At 35.1% G+C, this 15,393-nt stretch overlaps 2 protein-coding genes across 4 annotated transcripts; both read left to right on the forward strand.

Annotated features, from left to right (window-relative positions):
• Positions 1–1,935: 1,935 nt before the first annotated feature.
• On the forward strand, positions 1,936–6,967 carry LOC145562594 (TOM1-like protein 1). Of its 3 annotated transcripts, none has more exons than XM_081622917.1 (4): positions 1,936–2,088; positions 2,605–3,230; positions 4,213–4,449; positions 6,350–6,967. In XM_081622917.1, the coding sequence occupies exons 2-4, from the start codon at positions 2,709–2,711 to the stop codon at positions 6,770–6,772; spliced, it is 1,182 nt and encodes a 393-aa protein (XP_081479043.1). In that variant the 5' UTR covers positions 1,936–2,088; positions 2,605–2,708; the 3' UTR covers positions 6,773–6,967. The 3 variants fall into 3 exon arrangements, with proteins under 3 accessions (XP_081479043.1, XP_081479045.1, XP_081479044.1); XM_081622919.1 differs by having other exon boundaries at positions 1,949–2,088; positions 2,668–3,230; XM_081622918.1 differs by having other exon boundaries at positions 1,954–2,088; positions 2,635–3,230.
• A 1,136-nt stretch (positions 6,968–8,103) lies between these two features.
• LOC145564214 (putative arabinosyltransferase ARAD1) lies at positions 8,104–14,466 on the forward strand. The gene is made up of 9 exons (XM_081624545.1): positions 8,104–8,720; positions 9,469–9,642; positions 10,810–10,967; positions 11,046–11,193; positions 11,821–11,936; positions 12,090–12,228; positions 13,493–13,603; positions 13,867–13,935; positions 14,089–14,466. The coding sequence occupies exons 1-9, from the start codon at positions 8,223–8,225 to the stop codon at positions 14,215–14,217; spliced, it is 1,542 nt and encodes a 513-aa protein (XP_081480671.1). The 5' UTR covers positions 8,104–8,222; the 3' UTR covers positions 14,218–14,466.
• Positions 14,467–15,393: the final 927 nt, after the last annotated feature.

Genomic DNA, 15,393 nt, shown 5'->3' on the forward strand with positions numbered 1-15,393 from the left:
ACAATTGAAAAAAAATTGTAATTTTTTTTTTTTTTGTGCAAAGATTCTAATTGACTAAGGGCCTGTTCACATTTATTGAACTGAACTAAACTGATTGCAGCTGAACTGAACAGAACTGAACTGAGTATTTTATGAGAGAGGGAAATTAGGAGCTGAACTGAACTGGATTGAATTGAAGTGAGCTGAAATGAATATTTTATGAGAGAGGAAAATTAGGAGCAAAACTGAACTGAACTGATTAGAGTTGAACTGAACTGAACTGATTGGAGTTGAACTTAACTGAACTGATTGGAGCTGAACTGAACTGAAATTAAGTAAATGTGAACAAGCTCTAATTGTTTGTGGGTATGAAAGTACTTAATACTGGTATAATATGAAAATAAATTGGCAGTTAATGTGAATCGAAATCGGATATTATAATTGAGAATAAATTGTTGCTTAAAGTTTGCCTAAAAAATAGTGGTAGTTGGGTACAATTAAGGGAATTAGACATTTAAAAGAGATAAAAAAAAAAAAATTTAAAAAAAAAGAGTGTTTAATTTTAATTGAAAATTTAAAAACTAAAATAAAAGACTTAAATTTGGAGAAGAAAGAATTTGAAGAGTTTGGATAAGATTTTGGAAATGGTGACCTTATTTTACGGGAATATGACAAAAATGAGATATTTATTTATTTATTATTTTTTTTTACTTGAACCAACAAAATTTTAGGCCCCTCAATTTTAGGGGTCCTGTGCTGTGTATCATAAAAAACATGCTCTAAGACGGGCCTGCTTATAATTTGACCTCCTACAATACAATCGCATCAAAAAACATAATATTGTATGATGTATCTAAATCAATGAGCAATAAAATATGATGGGTTTATATACACATTAGTAATTAATTTTCACTACATATATAATTGTAATATATGTTCAACAATAAAGTCATGTCAAAAAAAAAAAGAAAAAAAAAGAGTCAAGTACAAAAAACAAAAAAAAATTACATCTCATTTTACATGAGTGCTTTTTACATTTGCAAAACTTACAAGCATTTTGTATTTACTTACCACAATTATAAATTATGATACTATACATTTATTTTTACGAAAGAACAGGGCCTAATTATATATATTTTAAATTTACTCCCTCCGTGTTTTAATAAGTGTTACAGTTTGATTTTTTTTTTACTATTCACATAATGAGTTTGACTTGATTAATTTTACTAATATAAAAAAAAAAAAACCAATGTTATTGTATAATACATTCTTAGATTTGTTATAACGAATACTATCATAATATCAATTTTCTTATAATTTTATTAACATATGATTAGTTAAATTAATGATCAAAGTCGTGTCTCGGCATGCGTGTTTTGTCAAACCATAACACTTATTAAAACACGGAGGGAGTAACTTATTTTGCAAAAGAAAAACATATAATACGGAGTAACAAAAAACTATATATGGGCTTGTTTGGTAAATGGCTTTTCATTGGTTTTTTGATTGATTTTTGGCTTTTTCATTTGGTTAAACATCCAAAATTTGTGTTTGGTAAATGACTTTTTCAGCCAACTGAAAAGCTGGCTTTTAAGCCAAAATGAAAAAGCTACTTGTAGTAGCTTTTGGCTACCTAAGTTACTAATAACATCCAACAACCAATTTTACCAATCATGTTTTTAAATTAATAAAAAGTCAAATAACCAACAAAAAAGCCAATACAACACAGCCAGTCAAACCAGACGACAGCCAACAGCCAGCAACCAATTACCAAATAACGCCATAATCTATATACATAATTCACGTACTCCGTACAGCCGATTGTACAATAAAAATTGCCGAAAAAGTCAAGAATGTATGTGAAAATGGTTGTTAGAGAAAGGGTAAAGTAGGTAACGCACAAAAAGCGAAAGAATGACGACACGCTAGAATAGAAAAGAAGCAAGTACTTTCCCAAGTACTGAAATGAAAAATAAAAATATCATCGGAAGAACCTTCTATCTCAAGTCATCCATCATCGTCGTATTCTTCTAATTATCGCAACATTTTCTCCCCTTTTTCTCTCTCCTCCGAATTTCTCGTTCTTCATCATCTACCTTCATTTCCAAGGTAAGATTATCCATTTTTTCTTTAATTTCTTGCTATATTTCTGCAATTTAAAGATGCATTTTCTCTGTAATTTGTTCGATCTGCTTAGTCAACTTCAATTTAACCGTATTATTACTTTAATTTCGTTGGTTTTTACTAATTTTAGACTGTGTTTTAGCTAATCATTTGGTGTTTTTGTTCGAATTAGTGCTGTGTTTTAGTTGAGTTTTGTGTTGGATTTTTGTACCTAATTTGATGATTTCGTAACTGTCTTTTTAATAAATTTTGATCAATTCTTGTTTTTTTGTGTTTGGACTTTTTCTAGGTCTTTGAACTTCGAATCTTCTTTGTTACTTAGTTTCCGTGTTGAATTTTTGATAATGTTTGGTGGAATTTTAATATTTAGGTTAATTTCTGACTTTTTCGGAAAAACCCTATTTTTGTAGCATTTTTTTTTCCAGATTATAACGTGCTTGACGAGTTTTAAATTGACTTGGAATTTTCTATTGATTGCCGTTTTTGCTGGTTTTGCATAAGGTAATTTGTTGTTGTTGTTGTCGACGCCAGTGCTGCTGTTCTGATAACCAGTGGTGGTTTTAGGTTGTATCTTGAAGTTGATTGTTGAATTTGGGGTTGTAAAGATGAGTGATAATTTGATGGAGAAAGTGACTTCATTGGGTGAGCGTCTAAGGATCGGCGGGACTGAGGTTGGTAAGAAGATGAGCGAGGGTGTGAGCTCGATGAGCTTCAAGATGAAGGAACTATTCCAAGGGGGAACAAATCAGGCTGATAAAATCGTCGAGGAAGCAACTGCTGAGACTCTTGAGGAGCCAGATTGGGCTACGAATCTTGAGATATGTGACATGGTTAATCAAGAAAGAGTTAATAGTGTTGATTTGATTCGAGGGATAAAGAAGCGGATTATGTTAAAGACCCCTAGGATTCAGTATTTGGCTATGGTGTTGCTCGAAACTATTGTTAAGAACTGTGAAAAGGCATTCTCTGAGGTGGCATCAGAAAGGGTTCTTGATGAGATGGTAAAGTTGATTGATGACCCCCAAACTGTTGTTATGAACAGGAACAAGGCACTTATGCTAATCGAATCCTGGGGGGAGTCCACAAATGAGCTGAGATACTTGCCTGTATTTGAAGAAACATACAAGGTATGTCCATATTTTTATTTGCATATCCATCTTCTCTTGTTTTTGCTTTTGACTGAAATGAAAATATATTTTATCATGTTTCAATCTTCTGCTTGTCAAAAATTAAAGAAGTTCTCAAATTATTACGGAGGAATTGGAGTGAATGTGGATTTTATTATTTGTTTTTTTTTTTTTTCTTTTTCTTTTTTTGCAAATACAACTTGATAACTAAGTGGTAGATTCACAACTTCAAGATGTAGGATGATGGGAGAAAGATTGGACACTCCCCTTTGTGTGATCTTATCCAAATATGGAGTATTTATTTGTTCAGACTGAGATTAAAATTCAGGTGTTACACATGCCATGGTCATCTCGTATTAGACACTCACTATATAAGTTTTTTTTTTTTTTTTTTTTTTTTTTTTGGGACACTCACTATATAAGTTGATAAGCCTTATAATCAGGCATTTCCTCTAGGGTGGGGGAAGGGGGAAGCATATGGTGAATTCTTAAGACTGCATCAAAACATGTAGTGTAATAATGTGTTTCACTTATGCTAAGTAGACAGTATATAATTTAGGTTTGAAGTTCATGTGTAACTATTTTTTTTAATTGAAAGTCGTATGCAATTTTCAGCATTTATAAAGGGCTATATATCACAGTTTTTTTGAACTTCCTGAATGCAATAACTTTTATAACCTCTTTACTTTGTACTTTCCTGTATGCACATAAAAAGTATATCATTCAAATGATCCAATCTATCTTAGGAATGCTCCTGAATAGAATGATTTAAGGTTCTCTGCTAATTTTTGCTTGACTCTCTTTTTCTTACTTGTTATGGAAGTTCATGGCTGTTCTGTTGATTGGAGAAACATAAGATTTGGCATGCTACCTTTGTAATGCAGACTTAACATGTATTGCTTAAGATTGGAGTATTTAAATGAGCATAGAGTAATATATTACCCTACCCTTTCATTCTAACGTTGTATTCTTTGCTTAAAAGAGCTTGAAGTCGAGAGGAATCCGGTTCCCAGGGCGTGATGATGAGAGTTTGGCACCCGTATTTACCCCTCCACGCTCCGTCTCTGAAGCAGAATTGAATGCAACTCTTGCACAACGTGATGTTCCTGTACAAACCTTCTCTGCTGAAGACACAAAAGAAGCTTTTGATGTAGCGCGGAACTGTATTGAACTTCTTTCCACTGTTTTATCATCTTCTCCTCAACAAGATGTGCTGCAGGTAATTTCTGTTACTCTTGCTCCCTCTAAAATCATAGAATCTCGACTTTTTTAGGATCATTCGATGTACCTTTAGAGATGAGCTTGTGTTAGATTTCATTAGAAGCATAATATGCTTGGGGATCCTATGCATACTGAATATATACTGCCTCACCTACTTTGCATGATTGTTATATTTAAATTTTTTTATTCATTCCAGTCAATTGATTTGATGGATTTATAATCCCTGACATTTGGTTGTACCTTTGCTGGATATCCTGCCATGCTTATACTGTAGTCAGCAGTAAAGGTGAGATAGCTCTTACAGGCTATCAGCTGAGCCACCCAAGATTCTTTACTAGTCTATGATTCATCTACACTGCTCTGTTGCTAGAGATTGAGTATATGCTGTATTAATACTCTATATACGCTGTGCCTGTTTCTTTTTCTTTCCCCTTCTTGAAGATGATTACATTTTGGTGTGCAATATTATATAGCTTGGGCAGTTAATGGCTGTGATGACTAGATGTTAGCATTGAAGAATCTTCTTTGAAATTCATTTTGCATTTTGGCCACTTCAGATTTTTATGGCAGAAGAATATAGATGTTTGATTGTAAGACCTAAATTTGTGAAATATTTAGTGAACTTGCAATCCAGTTGTGTTTCCAAACCAGTGTTTTTAGGCTTCCAGTCTAGCATTGTGGGCCTTGTGGTTGATCTGAGATAAGGTGGCATTGGTCACAGAGGCATTGTGGAGGTTCATAGAGGAAGATTCTAGGCAAGAGTAAAGAGAACAAATTGGTTAAGGAGGTTCAGGACTGGCTTATTACACAACTGAACAGGGTTTGTAGAACTTTTTGCATCAAGCCCTTTGCATGTGATATGATCTTGCTTAGACCATATAGTTGAATATGAAATTGTTGGAAGACTATGCCAAGTGATTGAATAATTAGAATTTGTTGAGGAATCCAGCAATCAGTCTAGCTGACCTATGTTTGAACCAACCACCCACTTCTTCCTTATTTTGCTGTCCCAGTATCTGAGATTATGCTCTGTGCAGATCAGGAGGTGTCAAAGGTCAATTTATGTTCATAGTGATGCTTTTGACGAAAATTAGTTTGTAAGGGTTCCCTGTATCATTTGTTCAGATTGACTGTTTTAGAGTCTAGAGTTTAGACTCCTTTGCTGTGAGTATGAAGAATTGAAGATTGCTTTTGTTGGCTCCATAATGATAGAACTGCAAGTGGTGACATGTTTTCGGTAGAACTAGATCCAGCTAGTGCCTTTTCCAAATTCCAATTGCTCTGCCCTGACATGTTCCTCCACTGTTCTTCCCTCAGCAACACTAATATATGTATGGCTTATAATTACCTTTCCAGATGCCATATGACAATTGACAATGCCATTGCATTTTATAATTAGGTTGAGTTGCTCTAAAGGTTTGTTGTATCTCTTGACTACACTCAATATTTAGCAATTCCTCATGTCCTTCTGAAACAGAATGCCTGGTCTGCTGCATGGCTCAGTAGGTGAAATTCATGGGAGTCTTCATATGACTACTAATGCTGAGACAAGTTATTGAATCTATGTTCATTACATGGACTTTCAGGCTTCTGAATTCAAATTGAATTTCTATTCAGTTTTGTGTAGTATGGAAGTTGAGCTAAATGAGATGCTATATTTATTGGTATAAAGATTAATTTTATCACTTCTCACTGTTCTCAGTATTGCTTATGATACGTGCTAGTGAGTATTTTTTCAACTTAACAATTTTGTAACTTCTTCATGTTATGCAGTTGAATTTATGTTCACTTTTTCTGAGATTTGGTATTCCCTGGTGGATTTTTCTAATTTTTTAACTGATGATGCACTTGCTCTGATGTGCTTCACTGAATAATAAGTTGTTTCTTCCCTTTGGCAGGATGACTTGACTACAACGTTGGTACAACAGTGTCGCCAGTCCCAATTCACTATTCAGAGAATCATTGAGACTGCTGGTGATGATGAGGCTCTTCTTTTTGAGGCCCTAAATGTAAACGATGAGATCCAGAAAGTCATCTCCAAATATGATGATATGAAAAAGCCCTCGACTGTCCCATCAGCACCGGAACCAGCCATGATTCCTGTTGCTGTTGAGCCTGAGGAGTCTCCACGGGCTGGGAAAGAAGAGTCACTTGTAAGGAAACCATCAGGATCCCGAGGCAATTCTCATGGAGGGCAGCATGATGACATGATGGACGATCTTGACGAGATGATCTTTGGCTCGAAATCTGGCACCCCAACAAATTCTGGAATTGAGCCAAAGAAACCGGATTCAGCAAAAGATGATCTCATTTCCTTCTGACTTTACGTATACATATATGAGTGGTTGTCTGGTGTTCTATGTATGTGTTTGATGCCTGGATATGTGTTTGAGGCTAAAGGAAATGCATGTGAATTTTATAAGGATTGCTAACATTTTCATTGTGTCTGGCCGCTCCTTTGTAAGTAGATTCTTCTCAGATTCTTGGATTTTTAGTTCCAGTAATCTTGAATTATCTAGGAGCTGTGCTTGTGTTTACTTGATTATTGTTCCATTGGTCTGTTTGTTGTTTAAGCATGGAGAATAGTTAAAGCATGTTGTCATTCTGGCCTCTGGTCCTATTGGGTAAACATATTACGAGTATTTTGCTTTAGCCTACCATTATCCTCCATTGATCTACTTTGAATTAATGCCATCATCTTCTATCACAATGACTTCTGTATGAGTATATGAACCATTAATAACATACTAGCTATTAATAGTACTATTTTCCCAGGAATCCGTTATAAATGTTGAAGCTGAAATTGGGGCAAAAAAGTAGTTCTTTCTAGAGGTAAATCGCAAGTATGGTTAAGGTTGAACAAATGATAAGGAGTCTAAGATTGAAGCTTCAAGCCCTGAAGCCTAACCAACATCCCGAATCAAACACTAAGAAGTTTCGTAAGTCGTACGACTCGTACCAATTAATCCAAACCCTTATAGCTTAATTAGACGAATTTGTTTAAAACTGTGTTACCAACTTACCATTGTAAGATTACTTTTGTTATAATCGCAAGACCAATTTTGTGAGTCAAGGTGATCTTATGATGGTAAGACGATTTTATTTTTGCGTAAAAAATTATTTAAGCATGATAACTAATTTCCTCCTTGAGCTTCATTCACTCACTTGTTATCTCGACTTAAGTTCATTAGAAGCCCAACACAACATGACTTTTTTTTATTAGTGCGTCCAAAACGTGGGCTAGCACGGCTCAACCGATGGGTCTAGTGTCGTTCTTTCCTCTACCTTCATTCCATCAATTTACCATTGATCACCAAACACTAAGAAGTTTTGTAAGTCGTACCAATTAATCTAAATCCTTATAGCTTAATCAGACGAATTTGTACAAGACTGCATTACCATTGTAAGACAACTTTTGTTACCATGATGATACCATCATAAGAGCAGTTTTGTAAGTCAATGTAATCTTAATGGTTAGACGATCTTATTTAAAAAAATTCTTTAGACATGATATCTAATTTTCCTCGTTCGAATTCATTTGTTGTTGCGGCTTAAAGTCACCAGAAGTCCAACACCGCATGACTATTTATTAACGGGTCCAAAACGTGAGCTAGCACGGCTCGACCGACGCGCTACTCTAGTGTCGTTCTTTCCTCTACCGTCACTCCATCAATTTACCATTGATCACCATATGAAAGCAGACACAAACAGAGATCTCAAAACTTTCTCACTTCACTCTCCTGCTCACTTTCTCTCTCCTACCTTCCAACAATGGCAGGAAAACACCTCCACTCTTCTTCTTCATCTTCCTCAAGAGAAAGACCAATTTACAGTTCTCCAATCATTATCATCATTCTCTCTCTCCTCACTTTCTTCTTCATCGTCTTCTTCTTCTCCTCTGCTACTCCTTCTCTCTCCTCCAAATCCTCTTTCTCAATCCCAAACCCTAACCCTAATTTCGAGTACTCTTTCGTCGCATCGCTCGAGAATTTCCTCACGAACAAGCTCCCCAAGCATTTGAATGACGATACAGCGAGTTCCACCGACGATGAGAGTGCGAAGAAGCTGGATGATTTGATTTGGAAGAGAGAGAATGAGAGAATTGGTGATGAATCGTATTATCCTGCTGGTTCTATGCCGATTAGGGTTTATGTGTATGAAATGCCTTCGAAATTTACTTATGATTTGTTGTGGTTGTTTCGGAATACTTATAAAGAAACCTCCAATTTGACCTCTAATGGTAGTCCTGTTCATCGCCTTATCGAACAGGTGAAATTCTGCACTATTCTATTGAGATTCTGGCATATTTTGTTAACTTTGATTCTGCTTATGGAAATATAGTTTTGATTTGATTAGCTATTGACTTATTGCTGTGTGTTGAAGCATCAATTTGTTTATCATCTGAGAAATTTTGAAACCGGAATTTTAGTGTGTGCTTTCGGGCAACTAAACTCGAAAATCAATTCGATAACGAAAAAGGCAGAAGGAAATTTGAGGCAACTCTGTACTTAGAGCTTCACAAAACTTAAATTACTTGCCTTTTTAGTTGAACTCCATCGTCCTTAATTTAGTAGGCAGCATTGCTGCATTGGTTAGAAACTATTGTTAACGATTTGGCTTAAAATACCATAATTACGCTTGTTTAATCATACAGTTGTCGATAACAAGCATCGTGTCATGAAACTACGAATCAATTCCTAAAATAGTAAGTGTAATTTGAGAATGTGTTATTTAATTTACTAGATATGAAGAGCTACTTAATTTTTAAGTGGGAAAGTGGCGAGGGAGAGTAAGAAAGTTCTATTAAGATTTAGGTTTCGACCCTTGGTAAATTGAATTGGTTGCTAGGTACTCTACATGGTTTCATGATATATGGGGACAAGGTTATTACTTATGACTTGTAAGTACATTGGTGTGGATTGCTTATCAGTTCAGTTTCCTTTATAGTGCTGTTACCTGTGATTATCTGTTTAAGGATGAGAATGATTGTTGAATACTTTCGTTTACTCTTTTACAGCATTCTGTGGACTACTGGCTTTGGGCTGATCTGATTGCTCCGGAGTCAAAAAGGCTGTTAAAAAACGTCATACGCGTTCACAAGCAAGAGGAAGCTGATTTATTTTATATCCCATTTTTCACCACTATCAGCTACTTCTTGATGGAGAAACAGCAATGCAAAGCACTTTACAGGGTGTGAGTGCTTCTCTGATATTCATTTTACTTTCTTCGCTTTTGTTTTTCCTGCTCTAATTAAACCTCGCATTGATGTCTGGTTTGTGATTTGTGCAATTTTGCAATGGGTTGTTTTGTCTATGTCATTGAAGTTTTTGCTGATGAAATTTTGATTCTTTAGAATTGTATGCAAAATTCTAAATCAACTCCAAGTCCTTTTATGATTAGAGGTATGAGAAAATTGTTGTGTGTATGTCAATGAAGTTTTTGCTGATGAAATTTTGATTCTTCAGAATTGTATCCAAAATTTTGAATCACCTCCAAGTCTTTTTATGATTTCAGCTCATCAGACAAAACAGTTTTGAATTTGAGATTGAAATTTATCATTTATTGTTTCTGTAAAAATGTGGATTTAGTTTCAGGTCCGAAGTTCAAATTCTGTATGATTGTTGATCTAGTCTGTTTGTCTTACACTCTTACTCCTCTTTTCCATGCTTAATTTAACTCACAAATGCATGGAGCTCACTTGGATGAGGTTTTCTGTGCACATAATTTCAATATTTCTGTTTCTTCCCCCCTCATGTTTTTTTTTTTCCTTTTGCTATTTAACAAAATGTTGACAGCTTCTTCCTGAAAGTTTGAGGGAGCAAAAGCTAGAGACCTAGCACCACATCTATATAAGCAAAATCTTAGGGAAGATTTACTTAGGCTGTAAAATTTTAATCCTATTATATAATCGATTATTATAAATTACTAAATAGAGGTATGTATTTAATGATTATGTTGTTGTGTTAATGCGCTACTAAATAGAAATTCTGACTATTAATTAACACTATGGAGAAGTTTGGGTGGGAAAAAAAAATCTGTACATTAACTATTAGTAAACTTATGCACCAATAACATTAAGTTTAGATACCAAATATACATTATTGTTGATATATGGTCTTGAACAAAGCATATGACTGATAAAAATTTCCTAAATGTTGGAAAGAAAACTCTGAATTAACCTTTTGGTTATGTGAAGCAATAGTAGTTTGCCTAATATTTAACCGACATTTTATCGTTGTGGGGCCTTAGTCAATACCCTGAAGCTGGCCAAGTTCCTCCAATCTTTTTCTGTGAGATGATGATTTCTTCTGTAGCTGAATGTTCTTGTTAAGTAATTGTATGTTATGCTTTGATGTAGGAAGTTTTGAAATGGGTGACTGATCAGCCGGCATGGAAGCGTTCTGGGGGAAGAGACCACATACTTCCAGTTCATCATCCCTGGTCATTTAAATCAGTTCGTAGACTTATGAAAACCGCAATTTGGCTATTACCTGACATGGACTCAACAGGAAACTGGTTTGTGATTGTTTTTGTGATTTAATTTCCACCTAAGAAGTTAATGTGGCTGATTTGGATACTATGTGTTGGATTTAGGTACAAGCCTGGCCAGGTTTACCTCGAGAAAGACCTGATTCTGCCATATGTTTCTAATGTGGACTTTTGCGACTCTTATTGTTTACGTGAATATGAGTCCAAGAGAAGCACACTGCTATTTTTTCGTGGGAGACTTAAAAGAAATGCAGTAAGGAACCTTCTCATGATAGCTAGCTTTTAGTATTTTATTTGGAATTATCATAGATGATTTGTGTTGTTTTGGGACTATTGGTAGTAACTTGAACTGAAATACTTCCTACTCTTTTTATGCATGGTAATACATACTGCAGTTTGAGATTTCCAAAATGGGTTTGTATCAAAGACTAAGTCTATCGACATGTTTTCATTTTTCTAATTCTTTTGCTGCAATACCTTTATGATATTGTATAGCGTTCCTTAAAAAGTTGAATGTTCTTTTATATATTTGGGCAAATTACCTTTGCAATGCCGTCTAATGAACTTTCTAAGTCTCTGTGGAATGTGAAAGTGGGAATATGTTATGAATTGTAGGAAGTGGATACTGGATAGAGATTAGACTTGGATATTGTTACTAATCATTATCATTCTTTCTGCCTTGTTAAATTTGAGCTTAAGGCAAATGTTTTGTGTACATGTCTTATGATTTTCTTTCTAGTTATTTAAAAGCAATGGTGCTTTTGATTGCTGAAAATAAAGTTTTTGTCTGATAATGCTTGTGAAAGAAGAAAGACATTTGTTGGAAGTACCACACAAGATGTTAAATGTCTTTACTTATATTGCTGTTCCTGCTTTTTAGGGAGGAAAGATCCGATCAAAACTTGTGATAGAGCTGTCTGGTGCTGATGGTGTAGTCATTGAGGAAGGGACATCTGGAGAGGCTGGCAAAGCTGCAGCCCAAAATGGAATGCGCAAGTGAGAATTGTGAACTTCACTTGGACAATCTTCCTTATTTTTTTCTTTCTTTCTTAATTTTCAATACATTCAATTGTGTTGGGATTTTTAGCTGAATAGTATATTACACCTACAAATTGTGGATGCAGCTGAGTAGTTTTTCATGCTTGTCAGGTCCATCTTTTGCCTGAGCCCAGCTGGTGATACTCCATCATCTGCAAGACTGTTTGATGCTATATTTAGTGGCTGCATCCCTGTCATAGTCAGTGACGAGCTGGAGCTTCCATTTGAAGGAATAATTGACTATCGTAAGGTATGGCTATGGACTATCGCAATGCCAATGCCATTTGGACTGTTTTAGCGTTTCACATACCAATTTTTAAGTTAGGAAAATTTCAAATTAAAATTATGATTTTCGGGTTTCACATAGTGTTTTCACTATATAAGACCCTAAAAAGAATTTTTTTTGCACACCTCTCAAGTGAATAGAATTAGCATAGTTTGTGTCATCATATGTTTTTGGACATGTTAAACTGCTAAGGACTAACAGTAGTTTATCAAACATAATATCTTGTTTTTGTAACTTCCCCCCTTTTTCTTCCGTCCACAATATTCGGTGTTAATGTTATCTGTCAATTACTGCTATTGTGTTATATATTGAACTGTAATTTAGCATATGCTAACTGCTAGCACTAGGCTGCTAGCCACTAATTACTGACAGACCAATCAGTAGTCAACTGAACTGATTGTAGTGAATGTAAAGATATTACATATTCATTTTTGCAAAGCTCTTCGACTGTGATTCACTTTTGTCTCTCTGATGGTAATATAATTATTAGACTTAGGTTTCTTTTCTTTTTTGTTGGAAGACTAAATTGAGGTGGATGTGAATTTCAAGCTTGATTGTTGTCGTACATTCTTGCCTTTTTAATCTTTAAACTGATAGCTCAAGAGCTGCCATTACTGTATGCTGTCTGGCTGCATGACCTTCTTGGCTCCTCCATACTCTCTAAAGGATGGGATTTGCAAAGCTTGGTTTGGATGCAATTAGTATCCCTGGGCCCCCCAATTAGCTTCCTGCCCAGCTTGCGCCTCCTATCCGAGTCAAGCGGTTAGTCCAGCCGGGCCCTAAGTGTGGCCATCCCCAATCCTTCGACAAACCGAATCTGAGCCTGCCCACATGCATAGAATAGTATCATCTATTGTCTTGCTACTAGTATATAGTGCCCACGTATATTGTGACGTGCATTAGCATCTAGCGTTTTGTCAGCCTATGCTGCTTCTTGCCATTTGCATAAATTTTCTAGATGTTTAAGTTCTGGGTATCTTTCATTATTCCAAAAGGGAGGCATTTGGATAGCTTAATTTGGATGCAATTGGTTTTAAATAATGATTTGTTACTTTTATCAGAAACCCACAAATATTGGTGTGAATTAGCATCTTATTAAGCTATGCTGCTCGCTTTTTGCTTCAAATTGCTGGCTTTTTTCACTAAGTCGTCAAATAATCAAGTTCATGTTATTAGTACCTTGAACTGAATTTTATACTCAAGATTCTTTATGTCATTATGTATGCAGATGGCTGTATTTGTCTCATCAAATGATGCCTTAAGATCGGGTTGGCTATTAACCCACCTTAAAGGTTTTAGTCCTTCAGAGATCAAAGAGAAACAAAAATTCTTGGCCAAGGTAATTTTAAATTTGTATTTTCTTGCCGCCTAATAAGCCCAAAAATGTTAGAAGCATCTTTAAATATGATTGAACCATCTCTTCTCATCTGCTTATTGCCTATCGTGCGCCTTTTTAATGTAATGTAAAAGAAACAAGAGTGTTTCACCCTGGTATCTAAACTGTGTTTGGGTTTGTTTTGGATTTCCATTATGAACTAGCATAATTATCTTAATTGTCTTTTGCTTATGATAATTTATGACTGAAATTGTTTTTATTTTCAGTACTCGAGGCATTTCGTCTATTCAAATCCAGCACAGCCTTTGGGTCCTGAAGACTTGACATGGAGAATGGTTTGCTTTTACGATTCATAACCTTGTCTATTTCATGCAAACCCTTCCCTTTGCCCTGCAAACTTGGCATGCTTGTTAAATGTGTACTGGACAACTCCCCCCTCCCGTCCTTTGCCCTGTTGATTTTCTGCTAACTTAAGAAAGATGCTGCAGATTGCTGGTAAGCTGGTGAACATCAAACTTCATATCAGGAGATCACAACGTGTGGTTCAGGGATCCAGAAGCATATGCACATGTGAATGTAGGCAGTCGAATTCCAGTATCTCAGGTCCCTTGTTATGACTGAAATTTAATTATAGATAACCCCTTCCATATTTTTTTTGTAATTCCTTATTGCTGATGTAGAATTGCCTTTTTGGACTCACATGTTCATAATAGTTCAGTTATACGTCTCACTGTGTTCACTATCTGGATCAAGGAATAGATTGCTCAAATCTCAAATTGTAATATGTCATTCTTATGTTTGTTTTGGCAAAGAATACAATTTTTCCTTATGGGTAATGTAATTTAAACCCTATCATCTAATTTATCGATCCTTAATTTATCTTCTGCGGTTACTTTTGGCTTGTGATGAGAACTTGTGAGTTTTGCCAAGTCTGCAGGTCCAAGGATGATGATTGATCACAAACCACCGCAGGTCTTGCAGTGCATCAAGGATGTTGCATTAGTAAAGTATGGATAGTCTGGCATTCATATGCATTGAAATTAAAAAGGATAAAGAAAAACTCTTAAGCATTATGTGTTATGTCAACTTTGATGTCACTTGAAAATTTCCAACTTTGGGTTAACTCGAACATTTACTTGAACAGTCCCAACTAAGGAGTATTTTGAATTGATATTAATTTAAAAATGCACGGCCTTTACTTTCTAGGGCTCCTTTCCACATTTTGCAGGGCAGCTTATATCAATACTGGGTACAGTCCTATAAAAATAACAAATAGGACAATGAGGATAATAATGGTCCTCGCATGAAAAAGACAACATCCATTATTCCCATACTTCTCGGCTTAGATCTTGCAAGCATATTATTTTCTTTTTTCATCAAATGTTATTATTATTATTATTTTGTTTATTTATTATTTTTTATTTTTTATTTTTTGACAAGATCATTATTGAATTTTGACTATATGTATCTTGACAATGACCTTATTAGGCCTTTAATAATAAATTATAAATTAGTGAAGTATATGAAATGATTAAGGTAGCAAAGACTATAAAGGCGGTGCACATGAATATTGTACCTTCGACTTTAATTTTCTTTTTATTTGCAAATTCATGGAATGCCAGCAAGTATATTCCTCTTGATCTCGATCGAGATCAGACCATTATTAGTGCTTCATTTATACCAACTAATTTAGTACTCTGTATCTATTAAAAGTAAGGCAAGAAATGAGATACAGGATTTTCTGGAAAATTTCGAGTGTATACAATAAGATGTAATGTTCTTACGATAAATAT

Source organism: Chenopodium album, chromosome 10, assembly GCF_948465745.1.
Source record: "Chenopodium album chromosome 10, dcCheAlbu1.1, whole genome shotgun sequence".
In the NCBI taxonomy this organism is placed as follows: Eukaryota; Viridiplantae; Streptophyta; class Magnoliopsida; order Caryophyllales; family Amaranthaceae; genus Chenopodium; species Chenopodium album.